This window comes from Palaemon carinicauda, chromosome 8 (assembly GCF_036898095.1).
Source record: "Palaemon carinicauda isolate YSFRI2023 chromosome 8, ASM3689809v2, whole genome shotgun sequence".
In the NCBI taxonomy this organism is placed as follows: Eukaryota; Metazoa; Arthropoda; class Malacostraca; order Decapoda; family Palaemonidae; genus Palaemon; species Palaemon carinicauda.
The window spans coordinates 171,959,177-171,973,792 of record NC_090732.1 but is presented as its reverse complement, the minus strand read 5'-3'; the positions used below and the strand labels follow the sequence as shown (position 1 = coordinate 171,973,792).

The window sequence follows — 14,616 nt, the reverse complement described above, 5'->3', positions numbered from 1 at the left end:
TGAATAGTCTGGCCTATTCTTTACATATTCTACTCTGTCCTCATACACCTGACAACACTGAGATTACCAAACAATTCTTCTTCGCGCAAGGGGTTAACTACTGCACTGTAATTGTTCAGTGGTTACTTTCCACTTGGTAAGGGTAGAAGAGACTCTTTAGTTATGGTAAGCAGCTCTCCTAGGAGAAGGACACGCCAAAGGTAAACCATTATTCTATAGTCTTAGGTAGTGCCATAGCCTCTGTACCATGGCTTTCCACTGTCTTGGATTATAGTTCTTTTGCTTGACGGTACACTCAGGCACACTATTCTATCATATTTCTTTTCCTCTTGTTTTTTAAAGTTTTTATAGTTTATATATGAAAGATTTATCTTCATGTTGTTACTATTCTTAAAATATCTAATTTTAATTTTTCATTATATCTCTTGTAGTGTATTACCTTATTTCCTTTCCTCACTGGGCTATTTTCCCTGTTGGAGCCCTTGGGCTTGTAGCATCCTGCTTTCCCAGCTAGGGTTGTAGCTAGAAGGTAATAATAATAATAATAATAATAATAATAATAATTTCAAATTAGTTATCTAAAATTTACAGTCATCTCCAGTTCCCCAAAACATAAAATCAAACTTCCTGACGTTCAAAATTGCTTGAAGAACCAAAATTCTTTTTCGAAGACGAGCGGAAAAAACCATTTGGCTTGAAGAACCAAAACTCTAGTCGAAGAGGACCCGAAATAAAACCATTTTGCTTGAAGAACTAAAAAATTTTTTCGAAGACGACCAGAAAAACCTATTTTGCTTGAAAAACCAAAAATTTTCAAACACGACCTGAAAAAAACATTTTGCTTGAAGAAACGAAACTCTATTTGAAGAGGACCCAAAATAAAACCATTTTGCTTGAAGAACCAAAATTCTTTCTCGAAGACGACCAGGAAAACCTATTCAGCTTGAAGAACCAAAACTCTTTTTCAAACAAGACCTGAAAAAAACATTTTGCTTGAAGAAACGAAACTCTATTCCAAGGCGACCAGAACAAAAAACCATTTTGCTTGAAGAACCAAAACTCTATTCGAAGACGACCCGAAAAAAGAAACATTTAGCTTGAAGACCAAAAACTCTATTCGAAGAGGACCCGAAAAAAAAAACCCATTTGGCTTGAAGAGCCAACACTCTATTCGAAGACGACCCGAAAAAAAACCGTTTTTGCTTGAAGAACCAAAACCCTAATTGAAGACGACCCAAAAAACCCATTAACATATTCACCATGTTGGGTATCTATAATGGAATCTGACTTACCCTTTTTTTTCCATTCGTCTCTTTCTGCTTTTGTTCTCATCTTTACCGAATCCAAAGGATATTAATGAAGGATACGTCTCACAAAAATGGGCATCAGATTCCTACGAATTAGAGAACGAATAGGATTCATTCATTAATAGGACTTATGAATTATGAATAATTTTGGATGAATACGAAGAAAAAAAATCTTTTTTATTTAATAACTCTTCTTGTCTTATACTTCGCTGTACGTAAATTCACTACAGATGAATTTAGTAAACTTTTCACAGTACATCAGTTCTATCTATAAATAAGTATATTATTATTATTATTATTATTATTATTATTAGTAGTAGTAGTAGTAGTAGTAGTAGTAGTAGTAGTAGTAGTAGTAGTAGTAGTAGTAGTAGTAGTAGTAGTAGTAGTAGTAGTGCTTGCTTGCTAAGCTAAAACCTAGTTGGTAAATATTATTATTATTATTCTATCATTAAAGCTTGATTGATAATCTACAACCCTAGCAGGAAAATATTATCATTATTATCCTTTCATTATTAATGCTTGCTTGCTAATCTACAACCCTAGCAGGAAAATATTATCATTATTATCATTTTACTATTAATGCTTGCTTGCTAATCTACAACCCTAGCTGGAATAAATAATTATTATTATCATTTCATTATTAATGCTTGCTTGCTACGCTACAACCCAAGTTGGAAAAGCAGGACGCTACAAGCCCAAGAGCTCCAACAGGGAAAATAGCCCAGCGAGGAAAGAAAATAAAGATTTAAATAAACTAAAAGAGAAATATCTAAAAATAAAAAAAAACTTCCACCCACTCAATCACGACACGGACATAGGCTGCGTTGGCGGTAGTCTTAAACGCAAGGGATAAAAAAAAAAAAAAAAAAAAAAAAAAAAAAAAAAAAAAATCATTGTCTTGTCTGGCAATGACTAAGCATGCGCGAGTCTCGTGTTATCAATAGCTAATGGTTCTTTGATATGAATAACAATAGGGCTGTAATTAATGGACTCAGGAGCCATAGACTCCGTAGGTATCATTCAAGCATTGAGTCATTATACAGCGGGCTACGTATGGGCGCCAGATTGGGAGTTTTGGCATATTTAAGAGAGAATTTGGGATAATTCATAACGTGGTTTACTAGCGATCATGATTGTATCGTAATTTATATAATTCTTAACCTCGTATACCGGATTATAATGAGTGTTACCGTGAAAGGTCATAGAATGTTTTTAACTTGATTTTAATTGAATTAACACCCCAAATTGAACCTTTGGAATGCAATTTGAAATGGAATTATCACCCTTGCCTGAGGGTTCACTCGGGCACACTATTCTATCTAATTTCTCTTCCTCATGTTTTGTTAAAGTTTTTATAGTTTACATAAGTGATACTAATTTTAATAATATTCTTAAAATGTGTATTTTTTCCTTGTTTCCTTTCCTCACTGGGCTATTTTCCCTGTTGAAGCCCCTGGGCTTATAACATTCTGCTTTTCCAACTAGGGTTGTAGCTTAGCAATTGATAATAATGATAATAATAATAATAATAATAATAATAATAATAATAATAATAATAATAATAATAGAACTTTTGAACTGCAATTTAAGAGCTGAAATAACACCCCAAATTGAACCTTTGGAATGCAATTTGAAAATTAAATTAACACCCCCAAGTAGAACCTTTGAACTGCAAGTTAAGAATTGAAATAACACCCCAAATGGAACCTTTGGAGTGCAATTTGAAAATGGAATTAACACCCCCCAAATAGAACCTTCGAACTGCAAGTTTATGATTGAATTAACACCCCAAATTGAACCTTTGGAATGCAATTTAAAAATTGAATTAACACCCATGTGACCGTTTATACTGCAATTTAAAAATTGAATTACTCCCATATGACAGTATGGGCTGCAATTTGAAAATTATATAAACACCCCTATGATGTTTGGAGTGCATTATAAGAATTGAATAAACACACCAAATTGAACCTTTGGAATGCAATTTGAAAATTGAATTAACACACAGATAACAATTTGTGTTGCAATTTGAAAATTGAATTTACACCCTAGAGGAACTTTTCGACTGCAATCTGAAAATTGAATTATACTAAAATTATTTCAACGCGTTAACTGCATAGTTTAATATATGCCATACCTAGTGCGAGGCACGGGCTCTTGCTGTACGAAATGGACAGTTGTTGGTTTTATTTCACTAACTTCAAATCAGCTGCTGATGGTCTATATAATAATCTTCTTTAAAGGACTAATCCTTGCAGGTAATTCAGGGTATTTGCATGTATATATATATATATATATATATATATATATATATATATATATATATATATATATGTGTGTATATATATGTATATATATACATATATATAATATATATACACAAACATATATATGTATATATGTGTGTATATATATGTATATATATACATATATATAATATATACACATATATATGTGTATATTTATACATACATATATATATATATATATATATAATAATAATAATAATAATAATAATAATAATAATAATAATAGTGAGAAGTAAATATCATATTAAGTATTCAAACGATCTCCACCCACCTTCCAGCCTCCCCCTCCCCCCCCCCAACAAAAAACCTAATAAAAACCATCAAAAGAAATGTAACATTATCATTCATCAGCCGAGAGAGTAAATTCCAAACCTAATAAGAAAACATGAAAAAAAAAATCTCCTTTTTTCGTCTATGCAAATTATGACTCCAACAAGTGTATTCTCACTTGCCTTCATGATTGAAGGTACCAGGATGATGGTATCAGCTGATTTCCTTAAGAGATATGTCACAGTATAATGTGGCTCGTCATCAAATGTTTTATGGTAGTTATCATTATTGTTATTATCATATTGATAATAACGTATGAAATGGATCTTAATATTATTATTATCATTATTATTATTATTATGATTATTATTATTATTATTATTATAATTATTGATATTATTATAATTACAATAATTATTATCATTATTATTATTAATATTAGTTAAGCTACAGCCTAACTGGAAAAGTTGGATGCTATAAGCCCAAGGCCTCTAGCAAGGTCTATGCGGTAACGTTCCTGACTGGGGATCGCCAGACTGGGGTTCGAGTCAAGCTCAAACTCGTTAGTTTCTTTGGTCACTGCAACCACGCCATCCTTGTGAGCTAAGGTTTGGGGGGTTTGGGGGAGCCTATAGATCTATCTGCTGAGTCATTGACAGCCATTACCTGGCCCTCCTTGGTCCTAGCTTGGGTGGAGAGGGGGCTTTGGCGCTGATCATATGTATATATGGTCAGTCTCTAGGGCATTGTCCTGTTTGATAGGGCATTGTCACTGTCCCTTGTCCCTGCCATTCATGAGTGGCAAAACGAAACGAAAAACGGAAACGCCTATTAAGGCAAAGGGCCTCAGTTAGATTTCGCCAGTCGTCTCTACCTTGAGCTTTTAATTTAATACTTCTCCATTCCTCATCTCCTACTTTACGATTCAAAGTCCCCAGCCATGTAGGCCTGTGTCTTCCAACTATTCTAGTGCCTCGTGGAGCCCATTTAAATGTTTGGTGAACTAATCTCTCTTTGCTTTTATATACTTTACTCAATATGTGTTTGTAATGGTTATATAAAGAGTTCTGTTGGAGCCCTTGGGCTTATAAGCATCCTACATTTCCAGCAAGTGTTGTAGGTTACCTAATAATAATAATAATAATAATAATAATAATAATAATAATAATAATAATAACAATAATACTAATAGTAATAATAATAATAATAATAATAATAATAATAATAATAGTAATATTAATAATAATAATAATAATAATAATAATAATAATAATAATAATAAAATAATAGTAATAATAGTAATAGTAATAGTAGTAATAGTAGTAATAAACAAACAAACAAACAAACAAACAAAATAAATAAATACATAAATAAATAAATAAATAATAATGATAATAATAATAATAATAATAATAATAATAATAATAATAATAATATGTTTATTAATAGTTATTACTCTTGCTTTTAAATACCTTACGCAGTATGCGTTTGTAATGGCAATATTAAGTCATTTAATATCTTTATTAATATGATTAATACTTACGGCGTCCAAGTATGTGGTATTATAATGGATGAAAAATGCACCGAATAGAAAAAGTATATTGGGAAAAAAATGTTGAAGGATATGTACTTTTTCAATCTTTTCTCACTGTTTCATAAGATATTAAATATCCATCTCTATTCTATTAATCAATATAGTCATTTCATTGGCAATTATTATTTGTGAAAAAAGAAATTGCAATTCCCATACCATAAGAGAACGAAAAGGCTATTGATAATTATATGAAGTGATCAATCAAATTCTAGACAAAATAGGACAACAACAACAACAATAACAACAAAAAACTGTTTATAACAAAAGCGTGAAAATAAACTCATATGCTATTCTCAAAATTATTTACACAATCAAAATTGCAAAATTTTAGACGAGATAAGACACAAAAAAATAAACTTATATCTATAACAATAGTGTGGAAAAAAAAAACTTGTACACTATTTTCAAAATTACTTACTCTATCAAATTGCATATCCAACAACTAATCAGGAAAATAATAAACAAAAAATCCTTATGCTATTTTCGATATATATTACTTTATGAAATTTCACATCAAATAACAAATCAGAAAAAAGGTTAAACAAAAATCCTTATGCTGTTTTCGATATATATTACTTACTTTATCAAATTTCATATCAAACAACAAATCAGGAAAATAAAAAAAAATCATTATGCTATTTTCAATATATATTACTTTATGAAATTTCACATCAAATAACAATTCAGGAAAAAGGTTAAACAAAAATCCTTATGCTGTTTTCGATATATATTACTTGCTTTATAAAATATCATATCAAACAACAAATCAGGAAAATGATAAAAAAAATCCTTATGCTGTTTTCGATATATATTACTAACTTTATCGAATTTCATATCAAACAAAAAACCAAAAAAAGGTTAAACAAAAATCCTTATGCTATTTCGAAATATATTACTAACTTTATCGAATTTCATATCAAACAACAAATAAAAAAACGGATAAATAGAAATCCTTAACACGTCAAAGAACGTTGAAAGAATTGTTCGAATATCCTCATCAGACGAAACCTACGCTGCTATAAAAATGCGATCATCATCATTGCAGCTTGTTCAAACAGAATGATCTTCATTAAAAGGGAATTGCTGTCTAATTCTCATGCAACTAGACTTCTATGTGAGAGAGAGAGAGAGAGAGAGGAGAGAGAGAGAGAGAGAGAGAGAGAGAGAGAGAGAGAGAGAGAGAGAGAGAGAATGCACATGTCAACACTATCAAGAGATTGGCAGAAGCATTTATGTTATATATATATATATATATATATATATATATATATATATATATATATATATATAGAGTATATATATATGATATATTTATATATGGAATGTCATTGAAGCGGCTACTGTAAAGACATTAAACTGCTTTTCTAATTTGTTGTCTATTCTAGTAAATACCTAAATCCCTTTTTTTCACACACACACATAGGCTATAATATATATATATATATATATATATATATATATATATATATATATATATATATATATATATATATATATAGCATTTTGGGCCCTATACCTATTTATAGTTTCTGTCTTTTTCTTTAGCAAACAGGTGTTGTTATTGTTACTATCATCTTTATTGCCATATGTAAAACATGACACCAATAAAATAAGACATTACTCAGCATATAAAGACCTATTTCTTTGCCTCATAACACCAAAGGTCATCGACTTGGAAAGCAAACAGCGTATTGATGAATGCAGATAAGAGCAAACAAATTACTCACTTGCTCTTCTGAAAATAATGTGATTTTTAAGATATATAGAAGCGTTCGTATTCTACGCATATTTCCTACAGTTAATGCAAGATATTTTCAATCATTCTACGCACATTTCCTACAGTTAATGCAAGATATCTTTTATTCATTCTACGCATATTTCTTACAGTTAATCCAAGATATTTTTAAATCATTATAAGAAGATTCCAAAAAAAGAAATTATAATTAACAAAACTTTTGTATTAATTTATGAAATTATTAATAAAAAATTTAATAATTCCTTCATTAGCATTTTTGTGGGAATTAATAAAACCTAATTATCTCCATTATGGAAAAAAAATAAATAATAAACATGTTAATAATAAAGTTAATGAAAAATACAATTAAATAAGTCTTGAGATGTATTAAATTATTCCTAAAACGAACTACTCATCATATCCATTTTGGAGAAAAGTTAATAATAAACAAATTAATAAATTTAATGAAAAAAAATATAGGTATAAAGAGGACAGTCTTAAAATCCATTGAATTCTTTAAAGAAAATAAAAAAATGTTGAAATATAGATGCCGGTTTGGCTGGAACTAAAGCTTATAATAATTTTCAATTGTTATGTAGGTGCCAAGGATAGAATACTATCTATGATAATTTTCTTGCGCCAGTTGAAATCTCTAAACCCTTTTACCCCCAAGGTATGTTGAACTCTCAAGCACATTTTGCTATATTTTTTTTTTTAATTGCTCTAACAGCCTTAATTTTCGTCATAGAGAGGTCATGGAAATAACAGTGTTTTGCAAGAACGTACCGGTACGTCCATTGGGGGTGAAAGGGTAAAGATACGAACATGTTCTGAAATGCAATTTAGATCTCTTCAGACAAGTATTTCAAAAATCTAGTTCTTCGTTTTGCGCTGTTTGTTTAATACTGCGAAAATTGCAACCATTTCTTCAAGTTACAGAATACGTTTAATTTCCCCCAAAAGTGCAAATCATTTCAGGTTCTTCATATATTAAAAATATTCAGCAGAAGTTAGTGTTTGCATGATGAGTCACCTTAAGAGAGAGAGAGAGAGAGAGAGAGAGAGAGAGAGAGAGAGAGAGAGAGAGAGAGAGAGAGAGAGAGAGAGAGAGTTCCACGAACTTATATATATATATATATATATATATTCATCATCATCTCCTTCTACGCCTATTGACGCAAAAGGACTCACACATATATATATATATATATATATATATATATATATATATATATATATACATATATATATATATATATATATATATATATATATATATATATATATATATATGTAACAATTATATTAATTGGACATTAAATGGCTTTACTTATTTCCTTCATTCGAACATCAATCATACTTACTACTATATATTTCAATTAATTCTAAGCGACAGTAACTCACGAAATTCTCTTCCAGCTTAAATATTCTCAATTTTTTGGAACGCGGTCAGAGAACTGAACTCGGGTCTTCAACCGGACGAGAGAGAGAGAGAGAGAGAGAGAGAGAGAGAGAGAGAGAGAGAGAGAGAGAGAGAGAGAGAGAGCAGGGGAACCAACCAAGCATAACTCGTTTATATTTTCGAACACGATTCTTTCTTTTTCTCTCGTTCGCGTAACAAGTGATCACCTAATGATGAAAGATGGTTGACAAGGAGTTGATAAAGCACAAGGAGTTGATAAAGTAGAACAAGGAGGAGTTGATAAAGCAGATGAAGGAGTTGATAAAGTAGAACAAGGAGGAGTTGATAAAGCAGATGAAGAAGGAGCTGATAAGGTAGAGGAGGGAGGAGTTGATAAAGCAGAAGGAGTTGATAAAGCAGATGAAGAAAGAGTTGATAAAGTAGAAGAAGGAGGAGTTGATAAAGTAGAAGAAGGCGAAATTGATAAAGCAGTAGAAGGAGCTAATAAGGTAGAGGAGGGAGGAGTTGATAAAGCAGAAGAAGGAGGAGTTGCTAAAGCAGATGAAGAAGGAGCTGATAAGGTAAAGGAGAGAGGAGTTGATAAAGCAGATGAAGAAGGAGCTGATAAGGTAGAGGAGGGAGAAGTTGATAAAGCAGAAGAAGGAGAAGTTGATGAAGCTGATAAAGCAGAAGAAGAAGGAGTTGATAAAGCAGAAGATGAATATGATAAAGCAGAAGATGAATATGATAAAGCAGAAGGAGGAGGAGCAAATAGAGCAAAGGGAAGAGTTAATAAAGCAGAAGAAGGAGTTGATAAAGCAGATGACGGAGAAGTTGATAAAGCAAAATGAGTTGATAAAGCAAAAGAAGGAGTTGATAAAGCAGAATTTGATAAAGCAGATAACGGAAAAGTTGATAAAGCAAAAGAAGGAGTTGATAAAGCAGGAGTACTTGATAAAGCAGGAGTTGATAAAGCAAGAGTAGTTGATAAAGCAGAAGAAGGAGTTGATAAAGCAAAAGAAGTTGATAAAGCAGAAGAAGGAGGAATTGAAACAGCAGACGAAGAAGGAGTTGATAAAGGAGAAGAAGAAGGAGTTGATAAAGCAGAAGGATAACGAGTTGATGAAGCAGAAGAAGAAGGAGTTGATAAATCTGATAAAGCAGAAGAAGGAGGAGCTGATAAAGCAGGCGAAGAAGGAGCTGATAAAGCAGGCGAAGAAGGAGTTGATAAAGCAGAAGAAGAAGGAGTTGATAAATCAGATAAAGCAGAAGAAAAAGGAGATGATAAAGCAGAAGAAGAAGGAGTTGATAAAGCTGATAAAGAAGGAGGAGTTGATAAATATGATAAAGCAGGAGGAGGAGTTGATAAAGTAGAAGCAAAAGGAGCTGATAAATCACAAAGGAGGAGGAGTTGATAAAGCAGAAGGAGTTGATAAAGCAGAAGACGAAGGAGTTGATAAAGCAGAAGACGAAGGAGTTCATAAAGCAGAAGATGTTGATAAAGCAGATGTTGATAAAACAGAAGAAGATATTGATAAAGCAGAAGAAAAAGGAGTTGATAAAGCAGAAGGAGGAGGAGTTGATAAAGCTGATAAAGTAGAAGGAGTTGATAAAGCAGATGAAGTAAGTGGCCATGTCCGTGACGTTTTAGGTAAGCAATATTAAGACTGATTATTATCTATTAACCCATACCCCTTTTCTTATCCATCTGTGTAATTATTAATAGACTTAAAACTATAGCTTGAAAATCTATCTGGCCATTAAATATACATATTTTACATAATAACATATTGCGGTTAATGGTACATACAGACATACACACAGGTAATTTCAATTAATATGTTCTAATATATATATATATATGCATATCTCTCTCTCTCTCTCTCTCTCTCTCTCTCTCTCTCTCTCTCTCTCTCTCTCTCTCTCTCTTTACATATATATATATATATATATATATATATATATATATATATATATATCTATATATAATACACACACACATAAATTTATATATATATATATATATATATATATATATATATATATATATATATATATATATATATATATATATTTAAGCCATTCACCCACATATAACTTCGGTAAGTTCAAGAAGGGTGTTGCCATCTTCACAAATCGATCATCCATACCGCAGAGGCGATAACCCCGCCAGATCAACCAGTGAATCAACTCTAAAGAGTCATTTATCACTGGTGCCTTTACAACGGCCCGCCTTTTTCTCAAAAGGCGAGAAATGACGAGAATCGGCGAGAACCAGACGCGAATGAGAAACGAGGCGTTCATTCGCGAAGTGTGAGAGAAATGACGCGTTAGAAGAATCACATCCGACGACTGGTGTCTTACGACGGCTTCTTGAGAGATCGAGAAGGAAGGATATGGGAGTTTGGGTCTTATGAGGGGAGGATATAAAGGCGAGTGAAGTGGGCGGGGCCAGTTTTCGGAGATGGGAAGCGTGACGTGAGTTATAGTCAGTCACAGTATACTCTACCTGGAGGCATAACATAACAATTGTGTCTCAAAGAGAGAGAGAGAGAGAGAGAGAGAGAGAGAGAGAGAGAGAGAGAGAGAGAGAGAGAGAGAGAGAGAGAGAGAGAGAGAGGGAGGGATTTTGTCTCGTTGACAGTTGGGAATACTTTTCCTGTATTGAGAGAGAGAGAGAGAGAGAGAGAGAGAGAGAGAGAGAGAGAGAGAGAGAGAGAGAGAGAGAGTCTGTTATTGCATTTTCTATCTAGAGGCATGACATAACAATTGTCTCTTTAAGGTTTGGAATGCATTTCCCCTATTGGTCGCCAAACTCTATCCCCTTCTGAGAGAGAGAGAGAGAGAGAGAGAGAGAGAGAGAGAGAGAGAGAGAGAGAGAGAGAGAGAGAGAGAGAGAGAGAGAATATTGGGTGGAACAAGGTTATATATAAAAAATCGATTTAATCGAAGGCTATAATTTCAAGGGATGTTAAAAGCATTTCACCATCATCATCTCCTCCCACGCCTATTGACGCAAAGGGCCTCAGTTAGATTTCGCCAGTCATAGACTGACTAAATCCATAGAGGATTCATTGGCTAAATTCATCAAAGGATAGCCATAAGATCTATATAGGTGAAGAGAACAAGACACTTAAGATAATTTGAGTTCCAGCCACAAGTTGAGATAATATCACTAGAGAGTTATGAGGTCCTTTGACTGGCCAGACAGTACTACATTGGATCCTTCTCTCTGATTCCTACACAAACACCGAATAGTCTGGCCTATTCTTTACATATTCTCTGTCCTCATTCACCTGACAACACTGAGATTACCAAACAGTTCTTCTTCACCCAAGGGGTTAACTACTGCACTGTAAGTGTTCAGTGGCTACTTTCCTCTTGGTAAGGGTAGAAGAGAGTCTTTAGCTATTGGTAAGCCGCTCTGCTAAGAAGACACTCCAAAATCAAATAATTTTTCTCTAGTCTTGTCTTGGCTAGAAAGAGTTGGTAATGCAAAAGGAGTTGATAAAGCAGATAAAGGAACAGTTGATAAAGCAAAAGGAGTTGATAAAGCAGTAGAAGGAAGAGTTAATAAAGGAGAAGAAGAAGGAGTTGATAAACCAGAAGAAGAAGGAGTCGATAAAGCACGAGTAGTTGATAAAGCAGAAGGAGTTGACAAATCAGAAGAAGGAGTTGATAAAAAAAAAAATGAGTTGATAAAGAAGAAAAAGGAGGAGTTGAAAAAGCAGAAGGAGGAGGAGTTGATAAAGCAGAAAAAGAAGGAGTTGATAAAGCAGAAGACGGAGGAGTTGATAAAGCAGAAGAAGAAGGAGTTGATAAAGCAGACGAAGAAGGAGTTGATAAAGCAGAATTGGATTAGAGTTCTCTTGCTTGAGAGCACACTCGGTTCCACTACTTTATCTATTTCTCTTCCTCGTGTTCTTTTCTAAGTTTTCAAAGTTTATATATGAAAGATCTAATTTAATGTTGTTACTATTCATAAAGTGTTCTATTTCAATTATTCATTACTTCTCTCGTAGTTTATTTATTTCCTAGTTTCCTTTCTTCAAGGTATATTTTTCCCTGTTGGAGCCCTTAGGCTTATAGCATCCTGCTTTTCCAACTAAGGATATAGCTTAGCCTATAATAATAATAATAATAATAATAATAATAATAACAAAAACTATAAAAATAAAAAATAATAATAATAGTAATTCCAATAACAATAATAATAATAATAATAATAATAATAATAATAAAACGTCAACCAAACAACAAGGGGGTTTCCTTCCGAACAGGATGCGGAGAGTGCCTTTGGGCATCCGACTCCGGGAAGCTGAACACTTGTTCCGATCTATAAAAAACGAAGATACAATAGAGGCAGGAAAGAATTGCTTTAACAACGAGATTAACCGTTACATTCATTGCATCAGTAATGGCGATGATAAAAAAAAAAAAAAAAAAAAAAAAACTTTAATCCAAATGGTATGAATGAAATATTAGTAATGGTATTAGCTAGCGTTACTGAATTGTAGTCAGGTAATCAGAGTAAAGATTTATTACTGATGATGTCAAAAAAAAAAAAAAGAAAAAAGAAAAAAAAAATAATAATAATAATCCAAATGGTATGAATGAAGTATTAGTAATGGTATTAGCTAGCGTTACTAAATTGTAGTCAGGTAATCAGAGTAAAGATTTATTACTGATGATGTCAAAAAAAAAAAAAAAAAAAAAAAAAAAAAAAATAATAATAATAATAATAATAATAATCTCAATGGTATGAATGAAATATTAGTAATGGGATTAGCTAGCTTTACTGAATTGTTGTCAGGTAATCAGTGTAAAGATTTATCTCCAATATGTCCGAATTCCAGTTGGAACTCGTGTCCGAATTCTAGTTGGAATACATTTAGAAATTCCAGTTAAAGTTTAGGTACGAATTCCAGTTAAAGTCCATGTCCGAATTCCAGTTTGAGTCCAGGTACGAATTCCAGTTTGAATCAAGGCACTAATTCCAGTTGGAGCCCAGATACGAATTCCAGTTGGAATTCAGCAACGGATTCCAGTTAGAGTTCATGTACGAATTCCAGTTACAGTCCAGGTACGAATTCCAGTTAAAGCCCAGATACGAATTCCAGTTGGAATTCAGCAACGGATTCCAGTTAGAGTTCATGTACGAATTCCAGTTAAAGTCCAGGTACGAATTCCAGTTAAAGCCCAGGTAAAAATTCCAGTTGGAATTCATCCACGGATTCCAATTAGAGTTCATGTACGATTTCCAGTTACAGTCCAGGTATGAAATCCAGTTAAAGTCCAAGTACGAATTCCAGTTGGAATTCATGTACGAATTACAATTGGAGTTCAGGTACGAATTCCGGTTGGAATTCATGTATGAATCCCAGTTGGAGTCCAGGTACGAATTCCAGTTGGAATTCATGAACGAATTCCAGTTGGAATCCATGTACGAATTCCAGTTGGAATTCATATATGGTCAGTCTCTAGGGCATTGTCCTGCTAGCTAGGGCATTGTCAGTCCTTTGCCTCTGTCATTCATGATTGGCCTTTAAACCTTCAAATTAACTAGTATCAGCGTTTTCAGTAAGACACGAATTTTGTATTGAGTAAAAAGATAAAATTAAAGAGCAAAGAGCATGTAAGGTGTGGGTGTTGACGTAATGCTGTTGAGCCCTCTATGTACAGTTGGGGCACAGGAGTCTCTGGTACACCTTGTCCAAAAAAAAGTGCACTCTGAAACACCATTACTTCACTGCTAGTAACCAAAAAGATAGTGTAGGAAGAGATGGCTGAGGTAGTGGGAGGGGCTAAAGACAGCAACTCTCCCCGCAGTATGGGCGTGGTTGCATGCATATCTTGAAAGCAAGGTGTACCAAGAAATCCTGTGGCCACATGTACATAAGTGGTGTAACTAATATTGTTCAAGTTTCCAATACAGGACATCCAGACTGGATTCACCATTCAAAAGGGTAAATGTACCAGGGGTTATTAATTTATTT

At 32.9% G+C, this 14,616-nt stretch overlaps 2 protein-coding genes across 2 annotated transcripts in view; both read left to right on the top strand.

Annotated features, from left to right (window-relative positions):
- The window catches only part of LOC137645565 (S-antigen protein-like), a 102,182-nt gene extending 92,711 nt beyond the window's left edge, over positions 1 to 9,471 (top strand). The window contains exon 3 of the mRNA XM_068378366.1: positions 8,876 to 9,471. Coding sequence (XP_068234467.1) covers positions 8,876 to 9,471 — 596 coding nt within the window. The remainder of the gene's footprint in view (positions 1 to 8,875) is intronic.
- Positions 9,468 to 13,827, top strand: LOC137645564 (cylicin-2-like). The gene is made up of 4 exons (XM_068378365.1): positions 9,468 to 9,471; positions 10,023 to 10,271; positions 12,086 to 12,540; positions 13,621 to 13,827. Exons 1-4 carry the CDS (start codon positions 9,468 to 9,470, stop codon positions 13,825 to 13,827), a joined length of 915 nt encoding a protein of 304 aa, XP_068234466.1.
- The last annotated feature ends 789 nt before the right edge of the window (positions 13,828 to 14,616 follow it).